The sequence below is a fragment of the Mixophyes fleayi genome, chromosome 3 (genome assembly GCF_038048845.1).
Source record: "Mixophyes fleayi isolate aMixFle1 chromosome 3, aMixFle1.hap1, whole genome shotgun sequence".
Classification (NCBI taxonomy): domain Eukaryota; kingdom Metazoa; phylum Chordata; class Amphibia; order Anura; family Limnodynastidae; genus Mixophyes; species Mixophyes fleayi.
The window spans coordinates 171,943,226-171,964,923 of NC_134404.1; the positions used below are offsets into that span (position 1 = coordinate 171,943,226).

A 21,698-nucleotide genomic window follows, 5' to 3' on the forward strand; every position below is an offset into this window, starting at 1 on the left:
TGAACAAACATATTTGGCCACACCTGTTAATTCTTGAATTGAGGCGTTTCTATCGGACCTGTTGCCGAAGGTGTATAAAATCAAACACCTAGCCATGCAGCCTCCATTTGCAAACGTTTGTGATACAAAATGGGTCATTCTGAAGAGCTCATTGACTGCAGTGGTACTGTGATAGGATGCCACCTCTACAACAAGATGGTTAGTGAAATTTCATCCCTGCTGGATATTCCACAGTCAACTGAAAGTGATATTAGAAAGTGGAAGCATTTAGGAACAGCAAAACGGAAGACCACATAAAATCACAGAGTGGGGTCAACAATTGCCAAGGTGCCTAGTGCATAATAGTCACAAACACTCTGCTGATTCCATAGTTGAAAAGTTACAAACTTGCACTGGCATTAATGTTAGCACACAATCTGTGCGGCAGGAGCTTAATGGAATGCAAGCCAAACATCACTAAGACCAATGCCATGCGTTAGATGGAGTGGTGTAAAGCACACCAACACCGGACTGTGGAGCAGTGGAAACGTATTCTGTGGAGTGAGGAATCACACTTCTCTGTTTGGCAGTCAGATGGACAAGTCTGTGTTTGGTGGATGCTGGGAGAACGTTACCTGCCTGACTGCATTATGCCAACTGTGAAGTTTGGTGGATGAGGGATAATGGTATATGGCAACATTTTGGGAAGGCCCTTTTCTATTCCAACAAGACTGTGCCTCAGTGCAGAAAGCAAGAACTACAAAACATGGTTTTATGATTTTGGTGTGGAAGAACTTAACTGGGCCGCACAGTGCCCTGACCTCAACCCCATCAAACACCTTTGGCATGAACTGAAATGGAGATAATGAGCCAGGCCTTCTTGTACAACATCAGTGCCTGAACCTCAAATGTTCTACAGATTAAATGGGCACAAATTCCTACAGAAACACTCCAACATCTTGTGGAAGGTCTTCCAAGAACAGTGGAAGCTGTTATTGCTGCAAATGGGGGACCAACTCCATATTAAAGTATATATATTTGAATAAGATGTCATTACAGTCCCTGTTGGTGTAATGGTCAAGCATCTGAATACTTTTGCCCATATAGTGTACCTGTACTGCTGTGGTAGTGATATATAAACTATGTTAGTGAGGCTGTGAGAAAGAGAAAAAAAAAAAAGGACACCCACACTTTTACCTGCAATAGTGTCTTTGAACTAACAAATTTAAAGGAAGTAGAAAGAATTGCCAGTATATTTAACCTGCACATACCACCCCAATTCTACCACTGTATAGTCCTAGAACACATTACAATTATCTCATAACTATATTACCACATGTCCTCTATTATGAGAAGACTACACATTCAATGTACATGTATACTAAGAGCACAAACACATTTCTCCATATATTTTAATGTACAATCTGTTTACCAACTCTATAAATGTAGACAGCTCAAAAGCATTCCACATATATTATGCTCATGTAGAACACACAAATATATATATATATATATATATATATACACACACACACCACTGCCCTCATAACACTATTACTATATGTATATAACAGCATGTATCAGTGAATCTCATTAACCTCTATTAACCCTATTTTACCACATGTGCAGTTGGCTTTAACACAGGCACATCCATTACACAGATAACCCATGGTGGCCTTGATTCACTTGTTAGTGTACTTCTGTATGCAAATCTTTCTTCAAGGGTAGTGTGAGACAAGGGTCAATCACCTTAATTGCTCCTACATCAATGCATAGTAGTGAACAGAATTTCTGAATTGACAGTCATACATTCTACAAGTTCTTGTTCTGAAACACCACTTCTGTTGGTGTAGGAGCGATTAAGCCCTGTTTATCATTTACCTAAGAATGTAACAGGACTATAGCTAGTACGTTACACTAGAATTTCTGTATTCAACATATTTTCTAATGTAAAAGTCAAAATCTGAGAATTGTTCAAATGAGAATCAATATGTCTTTGTACTATATCTATCAATCTATCTATCTGCCCTAGAAGATCATGTTAGGCATTGATCATCGCTTGCAGTGTGTTGCAGTGACTGTTTTATAGCCATACAATGTAAAAATTAGTAGCCCTTACATGTAAATATTTTATGAAACCGCAGCTTTAGAGCAAAGCAATATCAAAGCACAAATATGAGCACATGACAAAGGATTTGATAGAGTAAGTGCAGGTAGCACAAAAGGTCTTCTGGAAGAAATTTTGATGGAAGGGTAATACAATATAAGTAAGAGAAGGAGATATGTACTAATATGGACATTTGCCCTTTATTAGTGAATAACCACCACTATCTTACCATACTGAAATGCAATATTTATTCTAATGTCCGAGGATAAAAAAGAATATCAATTAATATAGCTGTCAGGTATCTTTAAATAGTGAGTAAAGTCCTTGACGTAGAGTTAATGCCACTAAAACAAATTTTCATTCTATTCAAAGCATACGTCTTTGTAAATGTGTACAGTTTATAGGCAAATTTACGTTAAAATGTTTTATAGATATGAAATAGTGCAAATAAGATGAGCAGATACATATCATCTGGATTATATCAGCTATGTCAAGCAGATATAGCTTAGCTAATTTGATCACACATTAAGATGCGGAGAATCACTCCATTTAAAAAAAAAATAGAAAAAAAAGATAAACAGTCAATTCCAAAATAAAAGGTTGCAGTTTAATGCTGCAATGGTGTTAAAAATAATAAACAATCTTTCGTGGCACAGCCTTGCCTGTAGAGCAATGGTTTCAACATCTTTTCAAAGGACCCAGAGCATCCATCCTCCAAATGTTAAAATTTATAAATCCAGACAAATCATTTATTTAAAATTATTAAATTGCCTCATATCTTAGAAGTTTCAGCATCAGTGTTCACAGTGGTCTGTTGGCTGTTATCTGAAGTGTATTGCTCAGCAGGTCCATTGAGGAGATTTGGGATTTGTCACACTAATAATGCACTCTTATACTGCTAATCTTACCATCAGATATCCTTTTTAATAAAATGAATCTTAAAATCATTATTGCATCATGTTGCATGATGATGTACGAGTGAAACGGTCCTGATGAAGGTGCTTCAGTAAGTGCCTGAAAAGCCTGCAAATTTTTTTTTTTTTTAATTATTTTAGCAAGTGATGCCCTCTAAAAACTTGCTGGAATCCTACAGATACTCTCATTTAGCATAGATGATTATTACCCACTAAACACAATTTCACTTAAATTTGCATTGCTTCAAGACGCATAGGAGTCCATTTAATGCCTGGTATAGGAACACTGTTGCAGATGCACATTTCCTAATGTTTAATCATTCCTTGTAACAGGTAACTAATTTGTTGGCTATCGTCTATCATAAACAAGGGCATAGATTTAAAAGCAGAAAACCACAGTGCAGTAATCCTAAGGCACAATAGGAAACACAGTTTGCCAATTTTATTTAGCAGCAAAAACAAGATATTTGTATTTCCTGTAAAATCGATTTCTCTAAACACAGTTGGGGGACACTGCTCACCTTGGGCTATAGAGGGTGCTGTGCAGTAAAGGGTACTAAAAACTTGTCTAGCCTGCTCCCTACCCTCTATACAGCTGCTCAAACGAGGCCCCATGCCGCGCCACCCAATAGGGGTTAACTGACCTGGTATCATGAATCGGAGAACCCTCAGACAGATAAGCCTAATGAACTGTTGCCGTAATCCATTTAGCTATTGTTTGTTTAGTGGCCGGCCAGTCATGCTTACAAGCATCATATAACAGAGAGAAAGTGTCAGTCTTCCTAACTGAAGCTGTACGGTCCACAGAGATCCAAAAGGCTCCAACCACATCCAGATGTATAACCAAACTCGGACAACTGGTGAATTCTGAGACAATGCAGGAATAACAATGCCCTAATTAATATGAATTCTCAGGATCCCCTTTGGCTGAAAAGATGGCCTGGTATGCAAAATAGTCGTCATTTTGGAAAATTAGAAAAGGAGAAATACAGAGCTGAAAGCTCAAGACACATGCCTGGCTGAGGAAAAACCCAATAAGAATGAAACCTTCCATGTAAGAAGTTTCAAAGATATGGACTCCAGATGTTCGAACGGTGACTTATGCAAAAGCCGTCAAGACGAAGTTGAGGTCGCAAGGAGCCACTGGAGAAACTAAAGGTGATCCAACATGAAGAATTCCCTGAAGAAACGTCTGAACATCTGGACTCGGGGTCAGCCTCCTTTGGAAATATATAGGCAAAGCCGAAACCTAAAGCTTCAGATATGTCAAGCGTAGTCCCTTTGTCCAAACTTTCCTGCAGGAATTCTAGCACCCTAGCCAACCGGAAGGAAACAGTTGGTACTCGTTTCGTCTCACACTAACCAATATATGCTTTCATTTACAATGGTAATTCCTAGAAGATGTGGATTTCCGAGCTTTGATCATCGTCTGGATGACCCTTTCCAACAGACCCTTCTGTGTAAGGATCAAGGATTTAACGGCCAAGCCGTCAAAGCTAGCCGTGCTAGGTACTGATGGAAAAATGAATCCTGAGAAGAAGATACCAGGGAAGAGAAATTCTCATGGTGGGAAGATCTGTGTACCAAGATCTTCTCGGCCAGTCTGGTGCCAGAAGAATTACTTTCAAATCTGATCTTATTCAAGATCCGAGGCAACATTGGAATTGGAGGACATAAATACACTAGACTGAACCTCCAGGATATAGTCAAGGCATCCACCAAAAATGACTGAGGGTTTCTTGCTCTGACACAATATCTCTCCAACTTGTGGTTCAGTACAGAAGAGTAAATTGTTCAATCAATTTATAGGTTCATAGCAATTGCTTGAAAAGATGGGGGTATCCAGCAAGGAACAAATACAGAGTTAAAGCTCTCAGTTCTTGGCTATAACCTGCAAAGGAGTTGCTATTTCTATTTGTACAGAAAGATGCAGAAATCTCAGATGCACACATTTGTGGTTCAACCAAGAGGCCAGCATGTCAATTTCTGGCTGATAACCACCCCTGAATAATCTGGACAAACACTTCCGGAAGAAAGGAACATTCCACCGGGTGTATGACATGCTGACTCAGGTAATCAGCTTCCCAATTGTCCACCCTTTTAATGAAGACAGCTGAAATGCCAGGAACCTGCTTTTCTGTCCAAGTCAAGACCTTGTCAGTTTCTTTCATGGCTAGGGAACCATTTGCTAAACCCCTGGTGATTGATGTACGCCACCATTGTGGTGTTGTCCGACTGGATCCAAATAGATCTGTTCTGCAGCCTGAGCTGAACCTGGACCAGAACATTGTACACTGCCATGGACTCAAACGAGGTTAACTCAAGAACATTGATGGGCAACTTTGCCTCCTCCCAAGTCCAGAGACCCTGCAATCTCAGATCCAAGGTCACCGCCACCAAGCCTTTGTGGTCACAACTGCCCATTGCCAAAGCTTTCAATTTGAGATTTCCTGTCCGTAACTACCACCAAGAACTGATGAGACACGGAAACATTGTATTTCCAGACGAGGCTCCGATCTCTTCCATTTGGTGAGGATTTTGCGTCGGAAGGGTCGTGATTGTAACCGAGGAAACAGGATACCATCCTTCCCAACAGCTTTATACACTTTAGGATGGATATGCGCTTGAGGGACTGCAATACCTTTATTTGGGGTTTCATCTTCTGTATATTGTCCAGAGGTAGAAAGACCCTCTGGCATCTCGTGTCAAGCAAGAGACTTAAGACAACCATGCGCTGAGTAGGAACCAGACTGGACTTCTTGACATTAATTACCCAGTCATGGATCTTTGTCGTGAGGTCCAGGTGATCCTGAAAATGAACAGCTGAATCTGCTTTGATCAAAAGATTATCCAGATACAGTAAGTCTGTGCTCTACTGGAAAGTGCAAGCTTTATTGTTCCTGGTGATCTTCTCAGTATGATGCCCTTCTTTCATCTCCTTCACAGTTTCAATGATATCTTTAGGGTATGGAAATCCACCACATTCCAGTTGAGAGGATAAACTCATCATTAACTTTGACCTTGGTGCTGTGGCCAGCCCAAATGGGAGGGCTCTGAATTGATGTGGTACTGGTCCACCACAAACTAGAGGAGGCTGTGGTGACCGGCCCATATGGGAATATGAAGATAAGCATCCTTGACATCCAATAATGCTAGAAACTCGTTCTTTCCTATTGAATTGATAACCAATGAAAACTGGGTACCCTCAAATGTGTGTTGAGGGATTTAGATTCAGAAAAGACAGATCTGGGAGTAATAACCCAACCCCCATTGTTCCTCTGGAACTGGAACAATGACTGCTGCTGCTACCACCAAGGACTGAATGGTCCCCAGAAGTGTCACACTCCTGGTCTCATCTCTTGGTAAGGGAATGGACAGAAAACAAATGCATAGGCGTCCCTATGAGGTCTTACCCAGTTGTCTGTGGTAGAACTGAACCACTGATCCTGAAAGATTAGCAGTTAAGCCCCCACTGAAGTTCCCAATAGGGGGTGTAGGTAGTCATGCTGATCGGTTCTCAGTCTGCTTGGCACTATGACATTGTCCAGTCCGAACCTGTCTACCTCGCTGAGCTGCCCTCCACGGGACAGAGGGCTGACCTCTCGATGTGGCACCTCTTGTTTTCCCAACAAAACGAAAGGAGTAAAAACTTTTGCCTTTTGATTTGGGAACTGCTATCAACAGAAATGAACTCTTGCCACCCGTGGCCTGGGAGATACATTTTTCCAAAGTCAGGCCAAATAAGTTGGAAACCATCATATGGCAGGACCTCCAGAGCTTTCTTGGATTCAGCATCTGCCTCCAAAGATCGAAGCCAGAGAGTGCGTCTGACTGCCACCACTAATGAGGAAGTCCTGGATAGACCCTGACCTACGTCCAAAACCGCATCCCCCAGGAATTCAGTAGCATCCTTAATGTGAGCTGCTTAGTGGGGATAATTCAGACCTTGCCAGATTGGAGCCCATCAGTGTGAAGGCCCATTTTTCCACTGCTTTAATCACCCATGCCGCTGCAATAGGGTGGAGGGAAGATCCAAACTCTAAATCTATGGATTTTAACAACCCTTCTCCTGTATGTACTGTCTTTCAAATTTGCAGCACTAAGAGGAATAATAGTTGCCTTAGCCAAATGTGCAATGGGAGCATCCACACTCTGGTTTGTCTCCCATGACGCAACCTCTTGTTCTGGAAAGAGGTAATACAAGCGATACCATATTGGTATTTGAAACCGGCTATCTGTTTTTAAGCCTGACCTCCTGCCAGATTTCTGACAACTGATTAGAGGATGGAAGAGACATTGCTCTTTTCCGTATGTGTTTAAAAAGGGAACTCTATGGTATTGCCTGTTCAACGTCAGTGATATATTGACCGCCACAATCAGATCTTCCACCCCATGTCTACTGGAGGGATACTCCTTTCAGGCAGACAAATCGCCAGTATCAGATTTTTCCAAAATGTCATTATCCTCCAGAAGGAACGGTTCTTTATAAGAGTCCCTTATTTCCTGAAACAGGGACTGGGCCAGACGTTTATGCTGTCTACAGGCAAGATGGCTGCAACATTTTCTCAAGAGAGGAAGATAACCAAAACCTGGACAGATCTTTCTAGATTTTACACCCAAGCAGGTTCTTGGATTCCCCTGAGGTGTCTAAATGTTGCTGCAAGGTCTGTCCCGCAGGAAGGGCATTTGTGGACTGTGTTCCCTAAGAAAAGGGTAAGAAAAACATCAGCACCTACCTTTTCAGAATGTGCAGCATCTCTCTTGAGATCCGCAATGGACCGTGCCAGTTCTCTGGCCCAGACCGATACAACCAAATCAGCGGCGTACCCAGATGAATGCTGACTCCGGTCCTCAGACTCAAAAGGCCGTGTAGAGACCATCCGGGTCTCACTCTCCACCAGGAATTTTGGATTGGCACCTGGCAACTTTGGATCTGGAACTTGTCCTTCTTTCTGACATGAATATAGAAAAACAGCCGAACAGGCACAATGCAGAACACGAACACTGTCCAACTCAGAGTGATCTACAGTAAACACAAGTTATGTATGATGTGTGAGGTAGTACCACTATATGTGTGTATATATTAGTGTGTGAATGAAGCTCCTCCTTCCTCTTAGTCAGCTTCAGAAACTAGAGCCAGTATAAAAAAAAAAAAAAAAAATTGGTGAGAGCTGCGATAACAGTTCCCTACCAGTAAACTTACCCATGCTACCTCAGTCCTCAGCAGAGTCACTGGAAGAGGTACTTGTTCAGACCGCTGCAGCCCGAACTCTCACTGCACTGGACATGAGCTGGCTTCCTGTTCACTATTATAGTGTCACGTAACCTTTTCAACAGAAGCTCGCACTACCTCTTGCACTAAAGCTCCATCAGCGCTCTCCCCGAGTGCAGCCGTGGCATTCACAGTTTGAATGCAGCAATGATGAGTAAAAATAAGTATTTTAAATTTAAAAAAATAAGTAAAAATTAAGACTAGGCTAAACATGTACTTTACTCGTTAGGCACTATTAAGAAAACTGAAGCATACATCCCAAGATGAGCAGTGTCCCCCAACTGTATGTGTAAGAAAGAATGATGATTAACAACAAAGCAATCACTTGGAGTGCATGTAAAAGGCAAATTCACATGGGGGTCATTAGATGCCAATAAGAATGCAGTCCCAATCAAAGAACATTGAACTCCTGGAAGACACCTGTAACATCACTCACTACTATCTCATTATCAGAATTAACATTCGTTCACAGTTTTAATACACCCACAAACAGTCCCAGAAAGCTGAAGGAAAGTGTATGCAGTTAGTACATCAACTAAAAAGGCTAAACTTCATAAAATAATAACTTTAACATGCTATAAGCAGCTCAGGTTGCCACATTCTTTTACATAAGTTAAACAACATAACATGCCTTGCCCAAAACAAATATACTCGTCATTCCCTCCATATCCTCAGATCAGAGTCTGCCACAATCCAAAGCAGAACAGAACTATTCTCACGACAATTTTTAGGTCACTTTCTGTGAATAATTGTATTTTTATGAGTAATCTACTAGCTCAAGAATCCATCAAGATATTTACATAGATTAACATGTTCATCTAGCAGCTTTGATAATTAAAATATATCTTAAACCCCAAGCAGGAGGGAATGGTTTTTTTAATAGCAGAATGTTAATTTGCTCTACTTTAACTTCAGACTGAATGTAGACTGAGCAAGAAAATCACTCATTGAATGTGCGTTTCTATTTGTTCTAATGAACCTGCTTTTATTGAATTGTACATTATTCCCCACCACTTCTTTTCTCAGCACACTGATAGTAAAATATAAATTACTGAGCTGCATGAATACAATGAGACACAGAGCATGTGAAAAGTCCTGAAAAGGAACTGTAAAGTGAATTAGCAAGCGAACTAAAATTTGCTTTGTTAACAAAAAATAAATTCTTTGAAAAGCAGGATCTGTTGGACAATTTCTTTGAGAAGCAAAGTTCAGCTTTACAAAAAAAGGATCAAAAACTATTCAAATATAACGTAATAGGACTTCCACAGGCATGAAACATGCATACATCAATAGTTCACAACAATCTTGAAATGGTTGTCTTTATCTGGTGGCTTTATGTGCTGATCCAATGAATATATCCATCTTCATGCTCAAAATAAAGAAGGAAAGTTTGCAAAATGTCCAATTGCACCATACCAAGAGGTCAACTGTTAATATGTCTCAGATAATCAGGAGGTTCCTTGTCTCTTTTGCTGCTGACCTCTGATTACATCCAGCTGTTTTTTGCATTGCTGATAATAAGTCGAAAGACTTTTATTTTCATCTAAAAGCTTTTTGTGTTCTTGTACCAGACGAGATGTGTTTTGTTGGTCTTTTTCATCCTGGTCAAGTTCTGCTATTAGCTCTTGCCTAGAACAATAAGTTACAATAGATCATGCATTGAAATGTTACAATATAATTTGCCTTAAAATGCCTACAACACAAGTGTTCTTATAGAGATTGTAGAATACAACAAATTCTATACTAAAACATTCATGTAAAGTAGCACAGAAAAGCCAAAAATGTGGCCTGTGTTTTCAGGGGGAGACAAAGTTACATTATGAAACCTTGATATCCAAAAACTTGTCAGCAGGGGAGCATTAAGAAGCAGCCGAGTGGAGGCAGTGTAATAATTTGCAAATTGTTGGAGGTTATTGCTCTCTTGCTGGCTACATTGGACACACTTTTTTTTTTTTATTAATTTTTTCATGCCTGGCAGCTGAACCTCTGCCTGCCTGGACTGGTCAAATTGGTGGTCAGTGATCACACAGTGCTTATTATAATAAGAAAAACAATGGTCTGTCCTATTATAATAGAACTCCTTCGGAGTCCAACTGGCCGCATTGCTGCTGAAAGTAACGCGGCATGCGCACTATTATCGTAGTAATGGTAATAGTGCACATAATTACCGTTAGTACAGTAATCTTTAACACTGGTTTCAGGGTTAAAATTACTATATTAACGGTAATAAAATTACCGTGTGTTGAACGCAGCTGATTTGAATTCCCCCTTAAGAGCTGGGTGACACCTAAAAACAGCCAGGAAATAGGTCTGGGAAAGAACACATATCTAGAAGCCAGAAAGCCATTTTAAATAGGACCCAGGATAGGAGTTCACGTCACATAGATCAACAGAAAGGAGACAAGGTGAAAGTACTGAAACTTTAGACACAGTGTCTACTTGACTTGTATTTTTACCAGCTTAATTCTAATGCATGAGAGAAAACAAAAAAACCCCCGACATTTAGGGGCATATTCAATTGTCGGCGGAAACGCCGAAAATCTCGAGCTCCGCGCACTATTACCGTTATAGTGGACGTAAAAACCATTACAGTAGTTTTCTCGCTGGATTTCAGCAAGCAGCTACCTGAGCCGCGAGCTGAAATCCAGCTATTACCGTAATAACGGTAATAGTTTTAACGCGGCGGGGAATTCAAATATGCCCCTTAGACTGCTTAACAGAGCAGTATGTGTGTCATACGTACCCCCCTCCATGGAGGGTAGAGCTAGGACTTAAAAGGAGATGGGACAGTCTATAGCTGAAAAATCCCTTTAATGTTATTTTAACTGAGCCCATTACTTTTATAAAAAAGGTTAAGTGGGTAAAGGAACATCACATGAAATAATGAAAGATATGGTTGCTGGTGCTTCATTATTTATAAGGTAACACCTTCCATATAAAATTATAATTAACATTATAATAGACAAAGAGGTATTAATAGACAAAGAGGTAATAGCTTACAATTTTATAAGTCTGTTTCCCGGTTTCAAAAATTGATAAAATCAAACAGATAGTAAAAGTAAGTAAAATACAACTAGCTATCAACTACATATTATGAGCATGTAATTAAGGAGTTAATTATATAAACTGTTTTGACTAAGGGTTATTTGGAAAGACAATACCATACCAAGACCATTTTCAAGATAGGCACATTTTGTATTTTTATATTTAGTGAATTCCTTTTATGCTCCTAATATTAAGCATCCAATATTTGACAGCAGTCAGTGTTACCGACACATATTTAGGACTCTACTTATGGATCTTCATCTACACCACCTCTTAAAGACTATAATATAATGATTGTGAATCTCCTTAACTTGCCCTTGTTTAATTGTTTGTAGTGTGCATCACTTTTCCAATTTTACATTTCTATTTTGATTTTCTTGGTATTTTTCCAGTTGATTATCATGCAGATAGCTAGCACCTCTGATATTTACATTTTTGAATGATTACACATTGTAAGTCCTTTTTTCATACTGGTGTTGAGATCAGGTGCAAACACTTGCTACAGAGAGAAACCTATTTTTTGTAATTTGCATTCTTATACGCCCCCCACCACACACTTACTTTCGTTGCAATAATAATGCAATTTCTGTCTGAACTTTCATATATTCTTGTGCCATTTTGCAGTGCTGCTCAAACACAGCCATAGATTCTTTGGAGTTTGGACATGGTGCTAGAGGCTGAAAATAAAGCACACATAAAAATCAATCAACTGATATCTCCACATATACCCTGCTAGAATGTGCTTCAAATATTTTTACACCCGTAAGCTTTTAAAAATAAGTGCTGTTCCTTATCCCGGAAAATCTTAGCCCATGGGTTCTAAACTTGACTCAGACCTGGGGTCTGTTACTACTCAGGGACAAGAGCACATCCGAGATAAAGATTTCACAGAGTTTGAGATGTATCTATACAGTAAGTATAGTAGATAAGATTGCATTTAATAAAGAAAACAAATTCATAATTACCATGGTATTGAGACTGAGTCTGATTCTTTTAGTCATTTAAGTTACATTTATTATTTCACATACAAATACATACTACAGTGTTCCATTGCTGGAGAACTCTATGATAAAAGACGGATACTTAAAGTTGCCATAATCATACGGAAACCGCCATTTCCTTATGATTTGGGGTAAAATATGCTTCATAAAAAGGCCCCACAAACAATAACAGACATTCAACTTTATCTAGTATACAACTTAAATAGTAACAAGAGATTGGGATAGTTGTGAAAGTATAACAGAATGAATAGTTTACATGGGCCTAGGCTATACTCTAATAAAGAGATGGATTTTCAGAGTGTGTATAAAAATATGAATGTTGGGAAAGAGTCTGATCCAAATTCTGTATGTTGGTAGCGCATGGAAGAAGTGTTGTAGGAGGTAGTGATAGAAGGTTATCAGAAATTAAGCAAGGTGCAGGTCGGAGGTAGAGTATTCTGGAGGATACAGGGAGCCAGTGTAGGGGATTTGTAAAGTGGCATAGCAGATGTGGAGAAGCAGGAGAGGAAGATCAGGCTTTCTGCAGCATTTAGGACTAATTAAAATGTAGTTAGATGGGTAAGGGGAACATCAGGATAGGTGGAGGTTGCAATAGTTGAGGGGGAATAATAGTTTTGGTTGCATCTTAGATAAAAAAGGGCATATTCTAGTAATACTACAAAGGTGGAGGAGACAGGACTGGGTGAAACAACAAATGTGAAGAATAAAGCAAAGGTTGAAATAAAGTGCGACACTAAGGCTGTGGGCTTGGCACTCTGAAGAAAGTGTGGCGTTGTTAATGGGGAGGCAGATCTGAAGGCAGGTGGTGACGTTTAGAAGGGAAGATGATCAGCACTGTTTTGGATATGTTGAACCTTAGGTAGTGTCCATGTGGAGATAAAGAGTTGCTCATATTGAATAGTAGAGATGAGGAGAGGTAGATTAATGACATAATTAGAAATACATATACTGACCTGCAACTGATGATCCAGGGTAAGGTATGCCATTGGTATAGAGTTATCTGATCCATTGGTATCTGAAACAAAATGCAGTTAATAATTATATAAGACTGTAAAATATGTTTTAATTACATCAACAGTTGATTAAAGGGATCATCATTTGTAAATATAGTATGTATTGCAAATTAAATCATCTGCAAATAAAGTTTTATGGTTTGTCAGATGATTTTGAAGATGGAGAGGCAGCCAACAGAGGCACTTCCTCCAGCCTAAATAATCTGGATCCTCATGAGATAACGGCTGTAAAAACAGAGGCGCAGTCACAGTGAGCACTAGATTTCTTTTCCTTTTTTTGGAACTGTGGCAATAAAAATGCTGAAGTGTGTAAAAGACAAAGAATGTATTTTGTTCTGTCTGCACGTCACCTATGAGTGTAATATCAACACAATATTTTCTACTTTAATTTTATATATACACAGCGAGCACAATATAATTTTTCTGTTTTTTTCTGTGCTGGATTGCCTTTTGCTTGAGGTGGATTCCCTGTGGGAAGTTTGGGATCTCCATCAATTTCTGGCTGCAATTGTGGCCCAACCCTGCACAGCTTATGAATTGTGTGTTGTATTTTTCATTTAGCAAAAATGGTCCCCGTGATGTTATTAGTATGAAACACAGATTAGAAAAACACCCCACATAACATACAAGATAGATCTCCTTTAAGCAACTTAAACCAACCTGAAACAATGGGTTTGGAATCTTACAGTGCAATCTCTATCAAGTTTTTGTTTGTAATTTTTCTTTAAGAATGTCTAACAATATCCGTCAAGTTGGTACCAGCTCTATATGTAGATAGTGAAAATCACTAGTAGCGTGCCGACACTTCTGCCTGTTTACGACTGGAGAAGTGGACAGGGGATTAAGGGGCAGTCTAAAGTAGAGAGACTACAGCAAGTGCATGTTTCCAAACAGATGCAGACCCGCCTGTCAGTAGCTGTATCAATTGCGGGTCCCTGAGGCAGGTGTATATACACAATGATGACTGTCACCAGAACCAGCTAACTGCTTTGGATTAGCCGATTGTAGATTCACCTCTGAAGTAGATAGGTGCTTTCTTCAATGATCGTGCATATACTACATGATTTTGCAAACATATTTTAACAAGTTTCTTTTACTCATAGGAGAGTTATACCTGCTATATACAAGAGGTTTTTTTTATGTTTTTTAATTTTAATTGAATAGTGAATGTTCATTTTGCTATCAAAATAAAAAAAGTTTGAAAAAAAAAATTGGATAGAACTGTATCTGACGTATGCCTGAAATCAGCTTGGTAAGCACAATCATCTTGCAATTCATCTAACTTTGTGTATTCACACAACTGCATTTTATTTTTAGTTTTTTTTACGCAAAAGGTGTATCTCAGTATCAGCCCGATTGTGTTTTTGTGTGATAAGAGCCCTGTTGCACAGAAACTTGTTGCATGAATGAGTAAGCACAATGTCTTTTTGTGTGTTTTATACAGGGAACAAAGGGTGTCTTCTTAGGTATGTACTGTGATGTCCTATAAGTGAGTGTTTTACTTTGGATGTTCATTTACCTTTGTAAAGTATTAGGGTGGTGTCACACAGCTAATATAATTACTAGTGCTTCTTACTGTTATGGGAATTCTCATGTAATATTTCACAAGCCTCCTAATTGTGGCTGAAAAAGCTATAAGTGATCAGTCAAAGCAAATAAACTGCATACAGTGCTCTGTTAAACAGGGTCTGCCATAATAAAATGGATTCATATGGAACAGTATTGGTCATGATTTTTTTTTTTTTTTTTTACACTGCAACATTGCAGGCAGCGTTTAAAAGGCTACTGCATCAATATGATCCTTGTGCTTTAAAATACTGTGATTTCAGGCTCGTTAACCTCATTGTTCTAAAGTGATATGATCAGAGACTGGGCATTCCCAAGGAAGGGGCCACCACCAACATATTGTAATAATGAGAGGGCTTGGTTAACTTCAATATCAATATGCCAGGATGAAAATCCCCTTTAAAAAACAAACAGATCTTTCTTTTCTGGGATAAAAAGAAATTAGGATGGTAAATTGCTACCTGAATCATCTGGACCCCATGGAATACCGCGTGGCGGCTTGTCAGGGGTTGGTCCTGAGGTAGTAATCATCCTCACGCTAGGACTTGAGGATCTGCTGCTACTTCTACTCTCCTAAACACCAGCAAAGACAAAAAAAAAATAAGTACACATGAACATTGTATTTTAACTAACCATCATATACCAAATTGCACGGATGGAGCAGGGGTGATACGAAATAGACATCAGAAACTGTGTGTTTGTATGCTACCGTTTATTCATATAGCACCAATAATATTATATGTATATAATATGTATGCATGTGTGGGGAGAGTGAAACGGCAGAGGTGAAAGGGTGGAAAAACAGCAATGGAAGAGCAGAGTGACGAGTTGAAAAGTTATAGTTGTGCGTTTATCCAAAATAACATGGTTTGCCTCTTACATTTCATTTTAACCACCGAAACAACTCTAATAAAACTGAATCATAAGCAGTTCATGTTATTTTTAAATGTCAGCTTTTAAAAACATATACATACATCAGAGAAGAAATAAGCCTGCCTAGGTTAATCCCATATTATACATGGTACCAGCTGCATGGCAATATAAATGCTCTGACAACAAACAAGTGCAGGCTTATTTCTTCTCTGATTTTGATTCAAAATATGGCCTTGCGTTGCCCTGGCAGCAGTCTACTGGGCCTGTTTAAGGCTCATTTGGGTGTGACTTACAAGCGAGCCCTTGTTAGATATAAGCCCCTATTCCTAGGAGGCGAGTGCAACCGATTTTAACCGTATTTTAATTGTGTTTGAAGCAAATAGGTCAGAGTAGAACCTGCATACAATGAGGTACCCTTTATGTTAGAATATAAGCTTAAATGTTCTGATCAAAATATAAACCAATACCTTATGTTTTCATTTTGGAAGATACATACAGATATGCAGTGTTAAGGACAAGCACTGACAACTGCCTTTTTGTTTTGTATACATAAACGCAATATACAGTGTACATTTTACGATAACTAGGGAATTGGAAATACAGCCTGTGCAATCCATGTGTTTGACTTCACAGTGGGATTAAAATAATATTTACTGCTGGAGGACTTTTTTGGATTTGATGGGCAGGAATGTTTCCTTCCTATGTATTCCCTATTCCTATTCCCCACACCTATGTAGGTTTTTGGAGGTCCAAAGGGCAAGTTCAGGTGAAAGTGACAACACAATTTGCGTCATCGGGACCCACACGACGAGGCATGACAACGTGATTTGCATCATCAAGGCTCTACCCTCTTTACCATCATCATCATCACCATTTATTTATATAGCGCCACTAATTCCGCAGCGCTGTACAGAGAACTCACTCACATCAGTCCCTGCCCCATTGGAGCTTACAGTCTAAATTCCCTAATACACACAGACAGACTAGGGTCAATTTGTTAGCAGCCAATTAACCTACCAGTATGTTTTTGGCGTGTGGGAGGAAACCGGAGCACCCGGAGGAAACCCACGCAAACACGGGAGAACATACAAACTTCTCACAGATAAGGCCATGGTCGGGAATTGAACTCATGACCCCAGTGCTGTAAGGCAGAAGTGCTAACCACTATGCCACCGTGCTTACCAGGAGGAGAACAGGGCCCAGGAGAGTGCCTACTCTCCTCGGAGAACCCTCTGAAACTCTGGCATATCCCGGACATTACGGGAAAGTGACCACGTATGATTATATATCTAACAATGGTCTACAGTTTAAAAACTCCTATTTATAGTTACATTCTACTTGTATATTAATTTTGATTCCATGATCCTGAAATCTGGAAATGAGTAAAAATGAAACTGGGCTGTGTTTAGCTTACTCTACATATATTTTCACTGCTATGTCCAATAGTAAGATCGTTATAAAATAAAAAGCATTTTTGTTAAGTAGAACAGACTCTGCATGTAATGACACATTAAAAAGCTACCTAACTTCATACAACCACATGTTAAAACAGGAATTAGCGCTACCTGCTTACTAGTGCAGTAGTCAATGTATAAATCTGTTAAGAAATAGGACTAAATAGACTTACAATACTGCAGATTATTTCAGGTCAGTAACCATATTTTGTCCATTTTGAAATATGTATGTACAATACTTTCTTAAACTATCTAATAGTGTCTTGGCAATTCTTGAAAACATTATTATGGCCCTTAAATAGCACAGGGACCTATTTTTCACATCACATTCTATAGTTTATATGCTATTAGTCATCCGCCTTGTTATTAAATGTAATACTAATGGAATTCTCAAAACATGATTATATTGTACACATGAATATGTCAATATGACCACTAAAAACAATTGATAAACATGGAGTAAAGAATAATTCAATTTATCTAATATAATTTATGTTCCTTACCTGACTGGAGTCTGTGCCTACAATAGTGAGGTCTTGAACAGATCTGCGCCTTTGCTGCCCGTTGCCTGCTGGATATTAAATAAAAAGGATTTACCAAACACTGTTTCCAAATGTAAGCGAGGGGACACAACTGTGGAAGCTTGGAATTTGTACAAGTCCATAGGCAGAAGAAAGAAAGGGATTGACACAGGGCACAAGAGAGACAGCTGCAACATTTTAACTCCAGAAGCACTGGTCAACAGAAAGTATATACACCAAGACAATGACCACTTCAATTACACGAATAGCAGTTTCTGCTGCCACATGTGTTTGTACAGGCAGTGTGTTTGCTGTCCAGGGCTGATGACGGCATCCATTTCCAGGGCTTAAGGTCTAAAGCAGGATGGCTGACCTAATGTGCCGGCAGGAAACTTCAGCATGTCTGTACTGCTTTCACCATGCCTACCTTAGTGTATAGATGCAAAGTACATCTCAATTAAAAAACCTAGGCTTTTATCCAGCCACAAAAATAGCCTTTAATTCCATGCTCCCTGCCACTCCCACTCTTGATTTCCCAAAAAAGTCACATCTTGCCATCTATAAATTACAAAGAATGTAGCAATCATACCCTCTTGCCTGACACACACCTGCCAGCAACGTTCAAATTGACAGTTAAGGCATAATCTTTCCATCCTTGTCCACGGCGATAAAAAGCACATTATAGCACATGCTTACGTTTACAGAAAACATGTAAATGACCAAGATCATTTACAAGCCTGTCTTGACTGAGGAAATGTAATGCTTGTTTTGTACGTTAAGAGGAGAGATCAGTTGTCTAAAGGGAAACCCTGGATTGCTACAAGCAACAGCTGAAACAATATTCTGAATTCCTTCTACAAAATTACGTAATGTTACATAGTGGCAATTCATTATTACATACAAGCACCAAAGCAGTTGCTTTGTTTCCCACCCAAAGCATTAGCAACGTGTGTAGCAGACACATCACAATTTATCACTATGTGCTTTAGTTAAACAAATAAACTTATCCTATGAATGATATAAAGTGCGCACAACCAGGAGAAACAGAGCTACTAAACCTATTTCACCAAGATAAAAGGCCAAGTTCACACAATCCCGTTTTATTTTATAGTTGAAAACTGATCACACACACACACACACACATTATATATATACATATACATATACATATACACATACATATACACATACACATACATATACACATACATATACATATACACACACACACACACACACACACACACACACACACACACATATATATATATATATATATATATATATACACACATACATATATATACACATACATATATACATGTATATATATATATATATATATATATATATATATATATATATATATATATATATATATATATATATATATATATATATATACATATATATACATACATACATATACACACACACACAAATATATACACACAAATCATTTTGCTTTATTATTTTTTTTTTGCTTAATGTTGTATACATTTCTCCAGTATTCTAGCCTTTGCACTGTGATGCTATCTTCAAGTTATTAGTATTAGTCACAGCAGTTCGCAACATCATTGCTAGTGTTTATTGAGTAAGTGCATCTCATTCAGTAACAGCAATGCCCTAAAATTAGCAGGAATTAAATGGCAGACATATTTGTCATTCTTAATTTAATACAGAAGCACTTGTGAATTTGAAGAGTTATGCACATGTTGCAATGGAATGAGAAGTCACAATTGTTAAAGGAGGGGCAAAAAAAAAGTGGCATCATTAAGTGCAGATGATGGAAGAAAAGTCCTTGGTAAGTAATTAGCATGTTTAATGGAGGACATTTATTTTTGAAAAAGCATGCATGATATTTTAAACACTGATATAACCCACTAATTGGAGAAGCAATAAGAATCAGAATTAATACTTGTCGCTCCCAATCATGTATTTGCCACAAACCGTACCAACAAAACATAAAAAAAAACTAATATTAAGGTAGAATATTGCATGTTAATAGAAAATATGAAGGGTTATTTGTATAATCTTAATACACAATTCTTAGGAATCTTTTTTTTTTATTGGCTTTTGTACTTTTTGGTTGTGTGGGATCTCAATACGGCTAATATATATGTATATGTAAAAAGGAAAGGAAAAATACATATATTTCCTCCCAATTACCACTGGACAACTGTAAACCATATGGAATGGCTCTGAACACACACACAAAACTGGGTATGGACTCGATATTCATGAGACCAGCCCAAGGTACGTTGTTTATAATAAAATACCTGGTTTTATAAATGTCAGGATCTGGTGCACATATTGGGGCATGTACTGAGGGGGGAGAAAAGTAGAGGAAACTGGCATAAAAATAGCAATGTTGTCACATTCTGACAGTTTTAGGCTTAGTTTTGTCCTGTGCATTTCTGAATGTTTTTTTTTTATAGTTTTTATGCAGCTATCTTTTTATGGTACCCTTTGTATATTCAGTTATACGTAGCAACAAATAAAACAAACAGTATGTTAATAGCTTGTAACATGGAATAGGTGAAGTAAGCAAAAGTTGTTACATTTGGACATGCAAATTGGAGCAAAAAGCATCTATTTGTTTTGAGGTCATTAATCTTTGGCTTGATTTATCATTACCATTCTGTAGTACCTGTTATGATGATCTCAGGGACATCCAGAATGTTGCCAAATGAAGCAGTTTTACGGTGGCCTCGTTTAGGCTTGGTATAGGCTGCAAAAACACATACACAATACACATGCAGACAACTACAAGTGGTATATAGCACAATTCACAAAAGCATGGAAGTGTACAGCACAATGTTAAACAATGAAAGTGCATGCAGAAAATAACCATGCAAACTGCAATGTTTCTGCTCTGAATGTACAAAGAAAAGATAGAAAAGGGCAACACAAATGAACATGCACAAAACAGCACAACAGGAAACACAAACTTACAGTAAGTGAGAGGTGAAAACATTTCCCTGAGCCAGTCATTGGGTATTTGGAAGTAATTCTTTATTGGCTAGTTTAACTAGAAGCTGCAATTGTCCTCCCATGCCACAGAGATCCTTCATACTACACTACAACAATTCAGTTTATAAAGTGTTGGAGCACAAAACAGATAGCAAAAGTTACTGCATTAATGTTTGGAATTGTAACAGACGACAAGAATATTAAGTGCTCGCTAGAAAAGACCTGGAAAGTAATGTCAACTTTCAACCTTAGCATATTAACTAAGGACACATGAAGCGAGAAAAAAATGGGCACATGTAATGAAATAACATTTACAAAAGAACACATTCAATAAGATAATATATATTCCTCCTATTAATGGGAGATAACTGAAGAGACAACAATAATGACATAGCGCCATCGAGTGTTGCTCAGTTACGAAGTCTCTTCATGGTAGGAACAATGTATTGCAACCGTGTGAAAGATTGGGCTCTGCGCTATATCAAAAAACTAGAAAAACCACATTGAATTGTTCATGAGTAGTGGAGGCATAGCATAGGATGTGTGTGTCATCATGACATATTAAGTCACAAGAATTAAAGGATATATATGGTTGTGTGAAATACTGAAGCAGTTAGGTGAGGAGACTTAAAGCAAGTGCGGTCTCCATTACCTTGTGACCATGTGCAAAGCTCTTCTGACAACACTATAACTTGAAATTATCAAATAATTGGGTGGTCTTGCTACAGCAACGCTTCACTCAAACATTTGGGCGCACAAAGTGCGTGTGCATGAATGGCTCAGGTATAAAACACTACGCACAAATAACAACTGTATGAAGATATCCAAGCCAGATGGTGCTCTTTATTTTAAAACATTCAGAAATCTATCATTTAATACAAGCGAGGTTCCAGGCCTTAAGTGGCACAATGGCAGATTTCCCCGACTGCAATGTTATTCAGCAAAACCTGGTCTGTTTGATAGGCATACAATGCTGTTTT

At 38.5% G+C, this 21,698-nt stretch overlaps 1 protein-coding gene across 4 annotated transcripts in view; it reads right to left on the reverse strand.

Annotated features, from left to right (window-relative positions):
- Positions 1–9,226: 9,226 nt before the first annotated feature.
- Positions 9,227–21,698, reverse strand: part of MAP3K7 (mitogen-activated protein kinase kinase kinase 7) — a 68,850-nt gene continuing 56,378 nt past the window's right edge. For 2 of the 4 annotated variants that reach the window (XM_075202785.1, XM_075202788.1), the window contains 6 exons: positions 20,396–20,476; positions 17,728–17,795; positions 15,359–15,470; positions 13,272–13,333; positions 11,879–11,994; positions 9,227–9,901 (listed from right to left, as the gene is read on the reverse strand). In XM_075202785.1, coding sequence (XP_075058886.1) covers positions 9,721–9,901; positions 11,879–11,994; positions 13,272–13,333; positions 15,359–15,470; positions 17,728–17,795; positions 20,396–20,476 — 620 coding nt within the window. In that variant the 3' untranslated portion in view covers positions 9,227–9,720. The remainder of the gene's footprint in view (positions 9,902–11,878; positions 11,995–13,271; positions 13,334–15,358; positions 15,471–17,727; positions 17,796–20,395; positions 20,477–21,698) is intronic. The other 2 variants (XM_075202787.1, XM_075202786.1) reach the window with 2 other exon arrangements.